Below are 17,693 nucleotides of genomic sequence, written 5' to 3' on the forward strand. Positions count from 1 at the left end.
GGTTTGACGAAAAGCGGGGGTGGGGGGGGGCCTTTTCAACTCCAGAGTGCCTACTTCACAAATGTGTCAAGATGTATTAAAATGTTTATATCACTTGTTGACAGGAGCCAAGGCACTTTCTACTTACTGTTCAAACCTCTACAAATACGGCATTGCCTGAAGTGAATACGTTAGAAAAACAAGGTACACACACAAACACACATTATATATATATATATATATATATATATATATATATATATATATATATATATATATATATATATATAAATAATGTATACAGTATATATATATATATATATATATATATATATATATATATATATATATATATATATATATATATATATATATATATATATATATATATATATATATATATAAAGCTTACAGGAGAGAAATGTTAAATGGTTATAAATTCGACTGGTTATGTACTGTCTTACTAGCATATATAATGCAAATTTATAACACTTTGCATCACTCCTCTGAAGATGGCTCAGAGATGAAGCCGACACCGGTCAGGATATACAACCGTTTTTCATTTCTGCCTGCAGCGTTTGACATATGAAACACGTGTCAGAGTAACTATAATAACATATATACGTACGTATGTATGTATGCATATGTCTACAATTTCGCAGCCCACTTCAGCTAAGTAACTGCCTTTTGAAACCTTCATACACGCCACAAACCTCAAAATTTCCCAAGGAACAGTTTCCCTCCCCAAAACCTCTCCGATACGGACCTCGGTAATTTCATTTTTGTCTCTGGCGGAAGGAAGGAACTGTCATCAAACTTTCAGGAAGACGCAAAAGCTCTCCCTTTCATCCCCATCTCCAAAAGTTTTGATAATACTCTGGGACATGGTCATACATCCTCCATCCACCCCAGAGAGAGAGAGAGAGAGAGAGAGAGAGAGAGAGAGAGAGAGAGAGAGAGAGAGAGAGAGAGAGAGAGAGAATAACAATAATAATCATCTTTATTTCCAATATACATTGGTTATTCTACAGAGAGAGAGAGAGAGAGAGAGAGAGAGAGAGAGAGAGAGAGAGAGAGAGAGAGAGAGAGATAATCATCTTTATTTCCAATATACATTAGTTATTCTAGAGAGAGAGAGAGAGAGAGAGAGAGAGAGAGAGAGAGAGAGAGAAGAGAACAATAATAATCATCTTTATTTCCAATATACATTGGTTATAATAATAATCATCTTTATTTCAATATACATTAGTTGTTCTACAAAGAGAGAAAGAGAGAGAGAGAGAGAGAGAGAGAGAGAGAGAGAGAGAGAGAGAGAGAGAGAGAGAGAGAGAGAGAGAGAGAGAGGGCGGACTTGACTTTCATCTCAGGGAGCATTTAAATATTCACTTTTAAAACCTCGACGGAACAATAGAGGTGAGTTACAAGGATATTGTGTAGGAATATCCACTTGTATTCATTCTTTCAGGAACTAGTGCAATTAGGAACGAGTACATGCACGTCAAGTAATGTGTACATATTACAAGCACATATAATATGTCATATCTTAGTTCTTGTCAACGGTAGGAAATGTTTCAACAAACTAAACACCAATCAACTATCTGCACCCGCATCAGACTTGAGACAGTGACGAGGATTTATGATGATGATGATGACGTGAAACACGAATCCAATTTGCTCTTCTTGAAATAATGGGTCCCCACCCAAATTTAAGGGGGCCACCGACATTTAAGGGCCAACCCGATGCCCGCGATTCATCCCCTGTGCCTAATTTGGACGGTGGAAACCTCACCTAGACCTCAAATTTCCGCTTTCCTCTTTGGCCCCTGCTCTCTCTCTCTCTCTCTCTCTCTCTCTCTCTCTCTCTCTCTCTCTCTCTCTCTCTATAGAGCAAGTGGTACTGGGTTAGGTATTCAAAGTGAATGACTAGCATGCGATCCCCAAACCGGACAAGGCAAGAATGATATGGGTTCGCTTCCTAAATATTCAGTCTGCCTCTGTTGGCCAAAACAGTGAATGAAGTTCCTGATGGTTAGTTGACTGTTGGGGTTAGCAGCTGGAGAGAGAGAGAGAGAGAGAGAGAGAGAGAGAGAGAGAGAGAGAGAGAGAGAGAGAGAGAGAGAGAGAGCATCATTCCACCAAAATACATCGCATCATATAAACGAGCACGAGAGGACCTCGACGAGGTGCCCAAAGTCCATCACGGAGAAACCAAAACCACACACAATCTGATACTTAACGAAGCAGAAATTTTCTATCCATATCCATGTGAATATTCAGTCTCCTAATTCAATCCTGTTAAACTCGTCTTATTCGCATTGAGGTTCACGTAATATTTTCTGTTTTTATTCGATATATTCATTACTTAGTGCAATTACTCATCGGCAATCGTATCTGTTTCATTACAAGAAGCAAATGATATTGTAGCAGTACTAAGCCCGTCGATCCTTTTCATGCCTAATGAAATTTCAAGAGGCAAATGACGCTAGCCTAAAGACATTTAATAAATTCTGGTAGAGACTCTGTCTGCTCAGGCATCTAAAAAGACAAACAAGTAAAAAATGCACCGAAGTTTCTTTGGTGCAATCGAGTTTTCTGTATGGCCGCTACAGCGTATAATCAAGGCCAGCGAAAACTGATCTATCTTTCGGTGGTCTCTGTATAATGCTGTATGAGCCACGGCCCGTGAAACTTTAACCACGGCCAGGTGGTGGCCTACCATATATCGTTGCCAGGAGCACGATTATGGCTAACTTTAACCTTAAATAAAATAAAAACTACTGAGGCTAGAGGGCTGCAATTTGGTATGTTTGATGACTGGAATGTGGATGACTAACTTACAAATTTTCAGCCCTCTAGCCTCAGTAGTTTTTAAGATTTGAGGGCGGACAGAGAAAGCCGGCACAATAGTTTTCTTTTACAGAAAACTTAAAAAAAACTTGGAAGAGAATTTCAGTGACACTTCAGATACGTGCGACAAGACAATTAAAGGAAACTATAAGAAGTTTGGCAAAAATGAGTGTTACAACTGAAGAAAGAAAGGATTATATTTTAAAGTCAAAGAAAGGAAGAGATGACAACCGAGAGCTTGAATATATTTTTTTAAAATTTATCATTCTCCTCATAAAACATCTAGCAAAATAAAAACTACAATGGCGGGTAATGATAAGTTGACTTTGGGCATCTAAAATCATTATAGTTTCATGAGGATCAACGTAGACAAACTGATCATATATATATATATATATATATATATATATATATATATATATATATATATATATATATATATGTAATGTTGAGTTAGCAAGAAGTATAATGTTGAGAGAGTAAGGAGATTCATCAACTGTTTTCTCTCCGTTTAAATTTTTCCCGACACAAAGAACTCCTCGGGTAAGAGCGCGCGTGAGTGGGTGTGCTTCTATGACGGAAATACTTAATACGAGATTGATATACGAATTGCGTCACTCTCAGTCTTTCAAGGATACTTCATTAAGAACTTCTGATTTACGGGAAAATATCCAGAGGCCACTAAAGAAATCATTTCTTCGTCGGATAGCCGCCTCCAAATGATTCTTTAAATTACAAAATGACAATGCCATTTAACAGTAATAAAGGCTTTTTGGTTCCTTTTCATTCCTTACACCACATAATACTGCGAAGAGAACTAATTAGCAGTGCGTCGACCTCAAACATATGAAGGGAATATGTGATTCCGTAGCGCATATATATATATATATATATATATATATATATATATATATATATATATATATATATATATATATATATATATATATACATATATACACATCAATTTACGTATATAAGCATGTCTTGATAGATATGTAAATTTACTGAATTCTGAACAGAAGTATAATCCAAACTGAAAATTCCTAATTTTTATCTAAAAAAAATAAATCTTTTTAAACATAAAAACGTATCAAGAGAAAGAGTGGGACCGTCACAGCGTCAAGACCTTCCATCAAAATGAGAGGGGTCTGTTTTTTTTTTTTTCTTTCTAGTTCTTTTCGCTCCACCTTCCTTTTTTCTTTTAATCTTTTGTCTGCCTCCTTTCTCTTCCCTGCAAGCAGTGCGCTCTCTCTTCCTCCTCCTCCTCCTCCTCCGGTACCTCTTTTGTCCCGAATCGGCTTTGATACAACGAAACGAAGCACAGCACATTCGAAGGAGCTCCCAAAGCCCGGTACGCCCTCACCCCGTCTCTGTGCGCTCAATATACGCCCTTCTTGGTATTGTTCGAGGGGCATCATCATTCACGGCCAGGGGTCCATCAAACGCGCTGACATAAAAATGACACGGACATTCCCTAAGGACTTTCCTTACAACACCCGCCCCCACACTACCCAACCAGTAGTTGGATTTACATGACGTAAGCACTGAAATGTTTTTATCGCTTATTTTGATTTTTTTTTTCCTAAGTCCGAAGCAAAACGTCTGTCTTTTGTTTTGTCAGCGATAATGCGAACATCTCACAAAATCATTTTTGTAATAATTTATCACCCAGCTGGTTTTGTTTTCAAAATAAGTTATTCCTCTTTTCAATTTAATTATAACCGGATAAATATTGTAACAGATTACTGGATAATTTGTAAATAATTTCACAGAAATGCAAACCCATATGCAACGAAATAACACTGGAGCATTTAAAAAGAATTAGTAACAGATTTTCCTCTCCTTGCAGTCATATAACAACAGCAATATCGTCCCATTAAAAAAATATATACACACACACACACACACACACACATATATATATATATATATATATATATATATATATATATATTTCTTCAAATACATATATATATAAAATATAAATATTTCTTCAAATACACAAACAAAAATCAAACAGAACGAAACGTCTACACGTGCAGACACAAACAGGAGGATTAAGGTAGCCAACTGGCCTTAATAATTCCCCATTAGGCAAATCGCTTACGCAAGCGGACCTACAGTGCAAAGTGAATGCCCTGCGAAGGATCGGTTAATCAAACAGTCCAGCAGTGAAGGTACGACGACCTCCAGAGGTATTAAATGGCCAAGATTAATCAACAGAACACCCTAATAACTATATATACAACATTCTACAGATTCATAACAGGCTAGCCTTCACCATTCATAATGGAAGCAACTAATGGTCAAAGCTGATTGCCAGAAAACATCTTGAGGAGCGTGGCAATTACCAGAATCGACAGCCAATCAGCTGTCAACACTGCAAACCGCAAGCAAGAGAGAGAGAGAGAGAGAGAGAGAGAGAGAGAGAGAGAGAGAGAGAGAGAGTCACAAAGGTGTTCAGCAAATCAATCGAACAGTGACCCTTACAAGTTACAATAATGAACTCAAATATTACCAAGCTACCTTGGTGATATATACAAATTAATGAGTAAATATTAACCAGATAATATCCACCTTCGTTTTCTCTTAATATTTCACTCATGGACTGAGTAATTATGGACAGAGTCCCGCTGATATATCTGGTCAGACGAGTTTATCCCGCGAGAATAAATACTGTACTGAGAAAACGAGAGATCAAAGATGCAACATATATAGAAATTCTAACCACAATTGAGGCAAGATATGGAGCGTAATAAATAGTATTTCTAATGGATTCTTTCTAGCGGAATGAACCAAGGGACTATTTCTTTTTCAGTCTTTCACGGAATGGATCCCCACATGAGAGAAAAGTTAAATGAAACAAAGTTGAGAATAATTATCATGTAAAAAACAAAACATAAATTAATAATAAACATAAGGAATACGTGCCAGAATGTATCTGCAATGAAAGAAATTCTAGTTCCCTCCTGGAACAACCTACACATGGTATACGGGGTACTTCAGTTGCCAAAAATGTCAAGTCCCCAAAATGTACACCAGACTAAGTACATTATATACACTGCGTTTCTTAAAGCAATAGGCAATGTTTGATACCAGATCTTTGGATAATGACGATTTTTTCCACATGAACAAATAAAAAAGAAAGATAATCCTCATTAATGTTCCCTCCATTGCTGATAATAATGGTTACTGAGAATGTTGGGTATTAAATTTCACTGGAAGTTAACTACTGACAAGCTAAGGGAGGTATCAAAGTTCGTTGTATATTGAATACAATAAATGGGGTAACTTGCTAAATTATGTTTAGAAAAAAAAAAAATGACACTAGGCAATACTCAAACAAAACCAGAATAGTATCCTATCTCCTCCGAGTACAGGGTGATAGAGCAGTTACATTAGAATTCCAAAAGCATCTCGCATGTAACAATTTGCATGTTATTATACTGCCGCTCCATCGTTATTATAAAAAAAAAAAAAATTTCACGAACGCCGCTGCGACAGGGAAAATATCGTTTTTAATTAACCGCCGATATAACCCACAAAACACCACATATGAAAACGCACGTTTTAGTCATTGGTATTAGAATCTCGGTGACCTGCTTTTAAAACGGTTGGATTAATATCATGCATCCGTATGATCAAAACATCTCACTTCAGGAAAATGCCCGTATACAAACGGGGAGAGAGAGAGAGAGAGAGAGAGAGAGAGAGAGAGAGAGAGAGAGAGAGTGGCCTGCTAAATTATTCTGCATCCGCATGACAATAAAATCTCACTTGGAAAAAATACCCATTTACAAACGAGAGAGAGAGAGAGAGAGAGAGAGAGAGAGAGAGAGAGAGAGAGAGAGAGAGAGAGACTTGCTAAATTATTATCCTACAACCGTAATAAAATAATCTTTCACTTTAGAAAAATACCCGTATACATACAAAGAGAGAGAGAGAGAGAGAGAGAAAGAGAGAGAGAGACGACCTCCTAAACTATTATCCTACATCCGTAAGATCATAAAATTTCACATCAGAACAAGAGAGAGAGAGAGAGAGAGAGAGAGAGAGAGAGAGAGAGAGAGAGAGAGAGAGAGAGAGAGAGGCGACCTCCTAAACTATTATCCTACATCCGTAAGACCATAAAATCTCACATCAGAAAAGTACCCGTATGCAAACTGTGAAAAGAGAGAGAGAGAGAGAGAGAGAGAGAGAGAGAGAGAGAGAGAGAGAGAGAGAGAGAGAGAGACTTTTCTTTGACACAAGCAATAATGCCTGGCGCATCGCTCATCTGCGTCCCCGACTCGAGGTCGCCCTCCTAAGCAGCAGTTAATGGGACCCCAGAGTATTATACCAGACCCCAAGATATAGAGAGAAGCATGTACCTCGCAAGCCAGTCAGGTTTACCAGAAGCTTACAAGTGCATGTTGTTAAAGTGCTTATTGGACGCGGGCGCATGCGCGGACGTACGTAAGAGACACAAGTCACGACCTCCGCACTTCTGAATATCGGAGGAAGGGACGATGCGTGGGCGGCGGCGGTAATTTTCTTCAATTAAGATGATGAACCGTGTGCGACACACACACACACGCACACACAAAGGAATGCCTTTCATTTTGTGTCACGTTCGGCTGAGGGCGAGTATTTCAGCACCCAATAAAGCCATTCAAGATCCTAACGCCATTATTATAATAATAATAATAATAATAATAATAATAATAATAATAATAATAATAATAATAATAATAATATGTCTTGTTGAAGAGAATGGCAGCATCAATGGAATGGCTTTTATATATGTTCTTTTCAATTCTTCTTATTATTTTCTTCTCATCAGCCCTGATGAGAAGAAATAACATTTGAAAAGACCATATATAAAATCAATTCCACTGATGCTGTCATTCTCTTTAACGAGACATGTTTGAAAGATTGTCTCCTTCCTTCAAATACAACAATAACAACAACAACAACAACAACAATAATAATAATAATAATAATAATAATAATAATAATAATACCAACCACTAATAACATTTATAAACTTATGAACATATCTTTAAATGTTGAAAGTGCAAAAGAGGTTACGCTCCTTAGAAGATAAATTCTAAAAGCAAGGGAAACACTCACGTCACTTCTTGAATTAGGGTTAACCTTGAGTCCTTATGAACTGAGAGAGAGAGAGAGAGAGAGAGAGAGAGAGAGAGAGAGAGAGAGAGAGAGAGAGAGAGAGAGAGAATAACGCTTTCGTTCAGTCAGTCTCAATCTTTCTGCGAGTGACTCTTACTTGAGTCAATAGCTTTAGGGGAAAGGCGGCGTCCTTCCAATGTCTCGTAACGATCTTGAAACTGATATTGAATCTAAGGGAATTCTTTTTATATTGGATGCTCTTGAGAGTTCCCTCTCCCCTCCCCTTCCCTCCCCTCTCCCCCCCACAAAAATAAATAAAACTGTATTCATGAATTTGCGTCTTCCATTCGTAGGATGAAGCGTCAGTAGTCTGTGTACGTAATCGATTATGGTTATCTTGTTTATAAGACTATTTTCAAATAAAATTAAGATTCAAGGGAAAACCTTTCAACAAATTGGCCACAGCAAAGCCATACAAATAATCACAACGCTTTCACAACCACGAATTCAATGTGAATCAGTTGGGTAACTGATAATTGATTAACTGTTTTAGGATATGAATTATGAATGACAATTATTCTCGGCAAAGCTTGATTGAGCATTCTGGAAAGTTTTACATCTCGGTCTTCTTGGAACCGTTTGACATCCCCATCCAGCTGGTGGCATTTTCCTGTATCTTCATCGCAACGACTCGTTATGTGTGTCTCTGGTATCAACATACATGGATTATTCATCTGCATGTGAGACCTGACAAGAATTGCTGATACCTGAGCATAGGAGACACATCAGGCCACGGCTTCGTGTACATCTTGGCTTCTATATAGATTCGACGTGAGGTGCCTGACCCAAAAGCAGCCGTTTCTTATGCGCATGCCCGATGATCGTGCCATAATCTCGCCAAAAATTAAATGAAAAAACACAACGACCAAGGTTGTATTATGAGGTTAAAAATCAAGAAAGTATTTACCCATAAATATAACGTTAAGTTGAAAACACAAGCACAAACATACGGTCCACGGAAATAAGGCAGACAGCCATATTTTGTGTGCATGCCCAATGACCATGTAACAAAATCTCGACAAAAGTTAGAAGAAAAATAGGAAACAAAGGGCCAGGATGTGTTATGAGGTTAAAAATCAAGCAAGTACACTTAAATATAACGTAAACTGAAAATATAAACGCATAAACACATAAACATATGGTCCACGGAAATTAGGCAGGGTTCTCTTTAGCTAAGTCGAACACAGAGCACATAACACTGTCCCCAAAAAAACGAAGCCATAATCATTAGTTCGCCGCGATTATAATGAAAATTCAAAATTGTGTGTTTACTTGTGAGCGCTGAGCAGTAAGACATGATAATGATCAAGAAACTGGGTTACCTTTCAATGAATTACGAAAAGGTATACAAAATTTGACGAACAGGAAGCCATTTCAAATGAGAGAGAGAGAGAGAGAGAGAGAGAGAGAGAGAGAGAGAGAGAGAGAGAGAGAGAGAGATAAATTAGTGAAGCTGAATCTTCACAAGAAGTGTTAGTGAAGACAGCGCTTAGAAACCAAGGTCAAAGGTCGGGAAATATGGTCAGGAAATAAAAGTGTGGTCGTCAGGAGGTTCTCAAGTTAAGAATCCACTTTAACAAGACACGCACTACGCAACAGTTTTACGTTAAGCATGACCAGGCATAAGTACATGAGATCAAATGGTCATTCATACAGTTCAATATCACATCACTAGCGTTATTACTACCATTATTGTTTTCGTTACAATCTTTGCTGTAACTTTCAAATACCACCGTTACACAAACACACACACACACACACACACACACACACACACACACACACACATATATATATATATATATATATATATATATATATATATATATATATATATATAGAGAGAGAGAGAGAGAGAGAGAGAGAGAGAGACATTTTATATTAAATTTCTCTCTTATATAAATTTCTCTCTCTCTCTCTCTCTCTCTCTCTCTCTCTCTCTCTATCTATATATATATATATATATATATATATATATATATATATATACATACACACACCGTTATCTGTGCTGTACTTATCCAATATAAACTTACAACAAAGCGGGTCCACAGTCAGCCATTTTTATAATGGACGATCTGCTTGTATTCCATCAGCATTCATCTTGGGATGTCTCCTACCTTTCTCAATCTGCTAGCAACTCTCTCTCTCTCTCTCTCTCTCTCACATCAACATAAAAATTATAATACAAATATTTTCAAATATCTGTATTATTCTACTACCCCCTACGGACAAAGCAAAATAAAAACTAAATATATCAGATAAAAGGTTAAAAATGGCATATAAACAATAAATGCTCTTGAAACTCTTCCAAATAAATCTTATTTGTCAGTTTGCGAGAGTATATATCATACCAAGACATGCAGCGGGTAAAGTTGAGTGATGACAAGAGCCCCAATTATTATTATTTGTACCAGGGTCCTTACCAATTCAAGCAATGCCCAACACCCACCGCAGCCACTGAGTATGAAGTTGGCCAGAATCACTGATCTTTGAGACCAGAAAAGAATTACTGAATCATCACCGAATAGGCTATAGTGTTATTGGTTCCGTAAGATGTACATTTAGCCGGAAAGAATGACCAAACAATATCTGATTGGTTTGTTCCTCGATAAACCTCATTCACAATTCTTAATAATCAACCCCAATCCTAATTCTCTCTATTAACATTCCCAGTTCTCTGTAATAAATCCTAATCCTGATTCTCTTTTTAACCCCATTCCCAATTCTCTACAATAAACCCCATTCCCAATTCTCTACAATAAACCCCATTCCCAATTCTCTATAATAAACCCCATTCCCAATTCTCTACAATAAACCCCATTCCCAACTCTCTGCAATAAACCCCCAATACCAATTCTCAATAATGAGTGTTTGGACAAATCGCCGAACAATCTTGAACACAGCTGCAACGAGTTAACATGATTTCTGCATTTTGTTTCAATGAATTTTGTTCACTCGTTGTCGAGATCGATTGAATTGAACTGAATATAGAACTTAGGCCAAAGGCCAAGCACTGGGACCAATGAGGTCATTCAGCGCTGAAACGGAAAATGACAGTAAAAGTTTGAAAGGAGTAACAGGAGGCAAACAATTGTTAGGAGAGGCTGGAAAGTAAGATGGAAGAAAGAGAGTATGAAAGGAGGTATGGTAAAAGGAACGCAAGGGGTTGCAGCTAGGGGCCGAAGGGGGCGCTGCAAAGAACCTTCAGTAATGCCTACAGTGTCCCGCACGAGGCGCACTGACGGCACTATCCCCCTACGGAGTCGTTGTCGAGATCATTCCTACAGACACACAGATACGGAGGACAGCATTCCCTCCCCACCACATGCGTTGGCAAAGGTAAGAATCACTTTAAATGATTCCCAATTCCAGCTACTCGGTCCTTAGGGAAAAGCGCATTTGGAAAATGAATCTCCTCTCCCCTAGAACGACAAAAGGGCCTTCCATTTCATATAATTAACATTCCCGGTAAGTTCCACCAGAAAAAGGAATTCCGGGCGTAATTAGGTGGAAAGGTACCCAAAATGGAATGTATGAGGAATGGCTGGAGTGAGGTCTGGGACGGAAAAAAAAAAAAAAAAAAAGCGGAATCATGACTTCGTTAAAAAGTTATTTGGATACCACAGAACTATCGGAAAAAGTTCCATATGCCCGTCAAAAATCACTGAACAAAAAAGTGAAAACAAATAATTAAAAAAACTTCTGAAAACATAAACAAGCTTTTTAAAGACGAACGGGTTGTTTTTTACTTTAGTAATCAACATAAGAGAAGTGGCCAGTTATAGCAGCTTCATTTTTTTCAGTCAGCTCTCGTTTGACATTGCATGAGGAAAGCAAACACTGTTTGCTTGGCTGGGCATTTGAGTGTCTCGCTATATCCTTCCTTTTTCCATAAAAAAAAATACCCGGTACAGGTAAAGTTCCCTGTGGCTGAACAGAATAGGACAGAGCGTAAAAATAAAATAACAATTTCCGAAAGCAAGGAAGGAGATAAAAATAGATAACATTCCCATCTATCTGTTATGAAAAGACTGAAACATATTATACGCCATATCTTACGTCAAATTTTAAGCGATTCACACATTCATAAGACGGTGAGACATGACGCAACAGATCCGTGATCTTTAATCGCTTTTATTGGCTTGTTACTCGCTCATCCATAACTTTTCCCCGGAGGAGTTAAATGCCCAATTAGAGCGATCGGAAGAAAGTGTAATAGCCAATAACGAAAGCCATGTAACTGTCAAGAAAATCTCAGAATCTCGCGTCTTTTTATCATGAGGCAAAATCCTTCCTTTTTATGCCGTCCAGAGGCAATGTGGAATCACAGACTAACTTTTGAGTTTGCTGGTTACGAGGCGAGGGATCATTTCTAGTGCCTGATCTCCTATGAGGTTTATATGGAGCATATTGAATCTGAGATCATATTTGAAACTTCGTTTCACACTGCATATACAGGAGAAGCTAAACATGTAATAGTTAACTACATAGCACTGAACTCATCTACGATTGAGCTACTGATTTCTTCTCTATAATCAACAGTTCACGATGGAGTAAAGACGATAAAATACCTGTAAAAAAGAGTTGGCAATATTATTAACTTGCATGTTGCCGGACTCTCTAGTTAGCGCAACTTAGATGAAAACCTTACGTTCTACAGCCCTCAAGTATCTTTTTGGAATGGAAGAGAAATGTGTAAGACGACTGTGTAACAGGTCTCTTTCGGACGTCGGAACTGTACGAAACAGATGTACGCTGAAGTCACGAACAAAATGACTTCCGAGTGTGGCAAAACTTTCACAAACTGTATTAAATCATTTCATTATACATGGAAAAACAAATTCTCGAGAGCGAAAACGGCAAAATGCTTTGAGGTCAATACAAAACGCCAGAAAAAATGCTTGAAAAGTAATGGAAAAACAGTACTGGGGATGCCTAGGATCTTTTAGTCGTTCCACAACCGAAAAATAAATTCGGTGAGAAGAGTTCGAGAAGACATTCACCAGGATATTGATCATCAACAGATGACAGTTTAGACCCTGAATTTGTAATCCCTAATAATGGAACAACTAGTGTTATTTTGACCCTAAATTATCATCATTATGGATTCTTGGAAAATTCTGACACTCAATTTGTCCCATCAGCGACTGTCACCATATGCTAAATGGTGGTTTTTCACTGTACCTCCATCTACATGAAAACAGCACAAGGGTCAAGGGAACAGAATAAAGCAAAATATTACATACTGGACACTAGGCTACTAATTCCGAATGCGTTGACTGGATTCTTTGAGGTAGAGGCTATAAAATTTCTCATGAAGTGACATTCATGTGTTCTCAATTCATGGCAGACTTCCAACCTTGACAAAATTTCAAGTCAAAGGCATTTCATATAAATGTTTCTATTTAATCTTGTGCCAAAAGAATACTTTAAATAGTGCTATACTTTCGTAATCTACATTTCCGATATATCTGGTACATCAAAAGTTATTGAAATCTATGTCGATGCAAATTAGAAATAGATTTTGCAATCATTTTTTATGAAGTTCTGTTTTGCGCACTGCTCAGTAAAGAAAGAAGAACAGCAGAGAAAAGCACATGTTACATTCAAAGCTATTGTAAGAGGTGTCATATTCTGTAAGATAATTCAAGACTAACTCCAATGCATAAGTTTTATCTTTTAGTTAAAGGAGTCACTAAGGAACCTACAACACTATACTACAACTAAGTTTCATGTCGCCACTATGTTTATTGTAAAAGGTAATTAAATTTATGACTGGACAAATCACAAGCATTCATCCGAAGTACATTTACAATTGTATTGTCCTTTCGCCTCATTCAACCCGCCAAAGAGAAGAAAAAAACGGGGCTACATACGGATTAAAGTACTGAATGGATGCCGGTCATTAAACCTTGCAATCCTCTTTACAAGAGATGATGCCCAAGTACCAGCAACCCTTCCTTTCTCTTATAAAGACATATATATTGAAAGCAGCATAGCACATACACGGTTATACAACCTCATCTCACGAACACTGGCCCCAAACACACACGCACGCACACACATGCACTTCACCCTCAATTTACACTCGAATGCTCACCCTCGAAAAAGGGCTGACGACCGAAGGGAAGCCCCTGGGGTAAGGAGGAGTCCATCTGTTACTGAGAGTCACTGTCCTGACCATGCCAACGCCGAACTCTCTGTGGGGGCTGCTCCTCGTCACAGCCTTGACGGCCGCGTGAAAACCTCCCTGAAGGGGCAAGCGACCACGATTGATGGAGTGGTTGTATTCAGCCACTCCTCCAGCAGGAGGAGGGGAAGGATACGGCGGAGGAGAAGGCGGCATCATTTGCTTCGGAGTGCTCATCTGAGGAGCAAGAGCAAGAGGAGGAGGAGGAGGAGGAGGAGGTGTGGCGGAAGCCGCAATCGAGTTCGTATCAGCAGAAGACGCGGCTGGAACAACGCAAGCACTGACTTCCTTCGTCGGGGTGATAGATCTCTTCCGATCCCCGCCGCCCACGGACACCCTCCTCCTGAGGCGCGGTATCTTCGGCCGGGGGAGCTTGGAGGGGAGTTTCGCTATGAGTCTGAAATTCGCGGCAGCCGCACTCATGGGCGGCGCCAGGCGATGAGCGGCGCCCCTTGTCACAACAGCCACCCGACCATAAGTCCGACCTCCAGCCGCCACCAAGCGCGAACATGCCCTGGCTGCCCTCGCTCTCAATCTGCTTCTGACGCGGTCACCGCCCATATTTCGCCAGTACACCGAGTATTTAACAGCGGTCCACGTACAGTAAATCCCGATGCCAAGGACGCATCTTGATAAGGGACAATCGCGATGTTCCTCCTTTCACAAACACACAAACACACTTACACAGACACACTACCGAAACATTTTCCTTCTCTGCAGCAACGGCGGCACCGCCTTCCACTCCTCCATCTTGTTGGCGAATTGCGTTGAGCAGTAAAACCCTTTTATATCGCCTAATAGCCACTAGAGGGAGTTTACGTGTTATATTTCTTGGAGGGCGTCGGAATCCCTCCCTCCCTCACTCACTCCCTCCCTGGCACTCACTTTTTCTTCTGCTCGGTTTTGAAGACACCGAGTCGCGAAAGAGGACAGGGAACAGCAGGGAGAGGATGAAGAAGAGGAGAGGAGGAGGCGGGGGAGGGGCGGTGTATCGCAGTATCAGATAGCAGTCTATCTCTCACGAATAAACGAAGGACGACGCCCTGGGGATCCCGCAAGACCGGTGGGGCTCGTCAGGGACAAAATCCCGAACTGTATCGGTATCACCAAGAACGACGCGAAATTCGGCCAGCGTCACTTAGCTGTTCAAGTATGCAACTTAACAAACCTAACGAGGGCAACTGTCACGTATGAACAACTGTCACGTATGAACAACTGTGTCACGTATCATCATACTGGCTGTGCCCAGTATGCGAAGCCAGCAAATCTTTTCTGAAAGTCGGGTCTTGATTTTTAGCGCATAATCAATAAGATGACGGAGGAGGAACCACTGAACGAACTGTATACTTATACACACACTCACACACTCTGGTACGACACGACACTAAATTCCTCAGACATGGGTCATCATAAATTACGCAGCATTGAGGTTTCCGAACGACCCAAACGTAATCCCGACATTAACTTTCCATCACTGAACGAAAACCAAATATCATCACAACATTCCACTAAAATAAAAATATGTTTATATATCACCAGAGAAGTCATTCATCGTCGCTCAGGGACACACACACACACACAAACACACAAGAGCTCCTACTCCCGCATGGAAACGAAGTTCAGGACACTCAGGGGGGGAGGAGAGGGGGGAGGGAGACACGGAGAGAGTGCGTTTGAGTCAAGACACTGTCTATGCAACACACGAGTCTTGCTACGGTTGCACAAGTCACACTAAGTCACTAAATGACGCCAAGGTTGGCTGTGGCTGGGTGACGGGACGGCATTGTCGGGGTACTTAGGAGAGGGCCTTCCTTCGAGGGGCCCCGGAGGAGGAGGAGGAGGAGGAGGAGGAGACGTCGTCTCGTCACAGGGTGGGGATGATGAGGCACTGAAGAAGGAGAAGAAGAAGAAGAAGAAGAAGAAAACTAAGCAAGAGAAGAATAAGATGAAGAAGGGGGGAAAAGTAAGGAAGTCGAAGGAGAGAGCCATCCACAGCACACACACACAGCTGTGCTGCAGCTGATCGAAGTGGGGCGATGACGACGGGCAAGCAGTAAACTCTCGTTCGTCGTGGCATTGAAATATCGAAGAGATGAAAAGAAAACTAGTTAAGAGTCCAACGTAAATTAGGTGAAATTTCAAAACAAAGAGCAAAGGTTCGTGTCTGAAAATGAGTGCAGTTAAGCTCTGAACAAAAGCTGTGCACATCAGACCCCTAAAATAATAATAATAATAATAATAATAATAATAATAATAATAATGATAATAATAATAATAATAATAATAATAATAATAATAATAATAATAATAATAATAATAATAATAATAATAATAATAAATAATAATAATGAGTCACTAAAATGGTGAAGAAATTCACAGTGGTGTAGATGTGAATCTTTTGTATATTTCTGAAATTTATATTTACATGTACACCACTGTGGATTTCTTCACCACCACCACCACCACCACCACCACCACCACCACCAACAACAACAACAACAACAACAACAACAACAACAACAATAATAATAATAATAATAATAATAATAATAATAATAATAATAATAATAATAATAAGACTCTGCGTTTGTATTTGAATGGGAGAGAGCGGCACGAGAATAAGAAAGGGAGAGGAGAGACTTTGCTGCAACAGACATCTTGAGAGAAGTATAAAACTGGGTGAAAGAAGAAGAAGAAGAAGCGAGGGAGTAGTTTTCACGCTAGCCAAGCGTGACGCACCACTCGTTTGTGATGATTAACTCAAGTACTTCACACTTGTCTCTTGGGCAGAGGAGGAGAAAAACCCAGGAGGAGGAGGAGAAGGAGGAAGAATAAGAAGGAGGAAGAACAAAAACAAAAGATGGAGCCTAGGGAGGTAATATTGCACCAAGGCTCCGATAAGGAAAATACTCTTTTCGAAGTCGGATTTTTAAAATCTCAAAAGTATTTACATAAAATATTCCTTCAGTGTCGTTTCTGTAAAGTCTCAAAAGTATTAAAATAATCTCTATAATGTTATTGAAACTTATTTGCAGGAAAGCAAACAAAGGCCTCATTGGATTGCACAGCCTTAAAGAAAAAGAAAACCACCCAAGCAATTTAGAAAGTGGGTATCACCAATGTTGCAGCTCACAGCATTGCATGTTTACCGGGTGTCCTTGGGATAAACTACATGAAAAATGAACAAAAGAAAAACAAAAATATTCAGAGAATTAAGCAGCAAACAAGAACCACCAGGGAGAGACTGAGGGCCCCCTACGGGGTCCCTACTCCTGCTGTAGGGGTTTTAGGAAGACAAACAAGCGAACAAACAGAGCTAGAAGAGCCACCCCAGCCATGGCATCGAGATGTAGAAAGAGGATTCTGGTGATGATGATGCTGGCGGTTTCTCATACATTACCCCGACCGAAGAAAACGACCCAAAGTCACATGTAGGGAAGACTCACGTAATACTTACGCAACAATATTTTATTCTCTAAGTGGGCATTCAAGAAACTAC

General features: G+C 39.4%; 1 protein-coding gene across 17 annotated transcripts in view; it reads right to left on the reverse strand.

Moving 5' to 3' along the window:
- The window catches only part of Dlg5 (Discs large 5), a 670,182-nt gene that overhangs the window by 93,612 nt on the left and 558,877 nt on the right, over positions 1 to 17,693 (reverse strand). Inside the window, exon 1 of one of the 17 annotated variants that reach the window (XM_067100112.1) lies at positions 14,105 to 16,235. The exons of 15 other annotated variants lie outside the window; for them this stretch is intronic. In XM_067100112.1, coding sequence (XP_066956213.1) covers positions 14,105 to 14,755 — 651 coding nt within the window. In that variant the 5' untranslated portion in view covers positions 14,756 to 16,235. Of the gene's footprint in view, positions 1 to 14,104; positions 16,236 to 17,693 lie in introns of those variants that run through there. One more of the 17 variants, XM_067100107.1, reaches the window with a different exon arrangement.

Source organism: Macrobrachium rosenbergii, chromosome 4 (assembly GCF_040412425.1).
Source record: "Macrobrachium rosenbergii isolate ZJJX-2024 chromosome 4, ASM4041242v1, whole genome shotgun sequence".
Taxonomy (NCBI): domain Eukaryota; kingdom Metazoa; phylum Arthropoda; class Malacostraca; order Decapoda; family Palaemonidae; genus Macrobrachium; species Macrobrachium rosenbergii.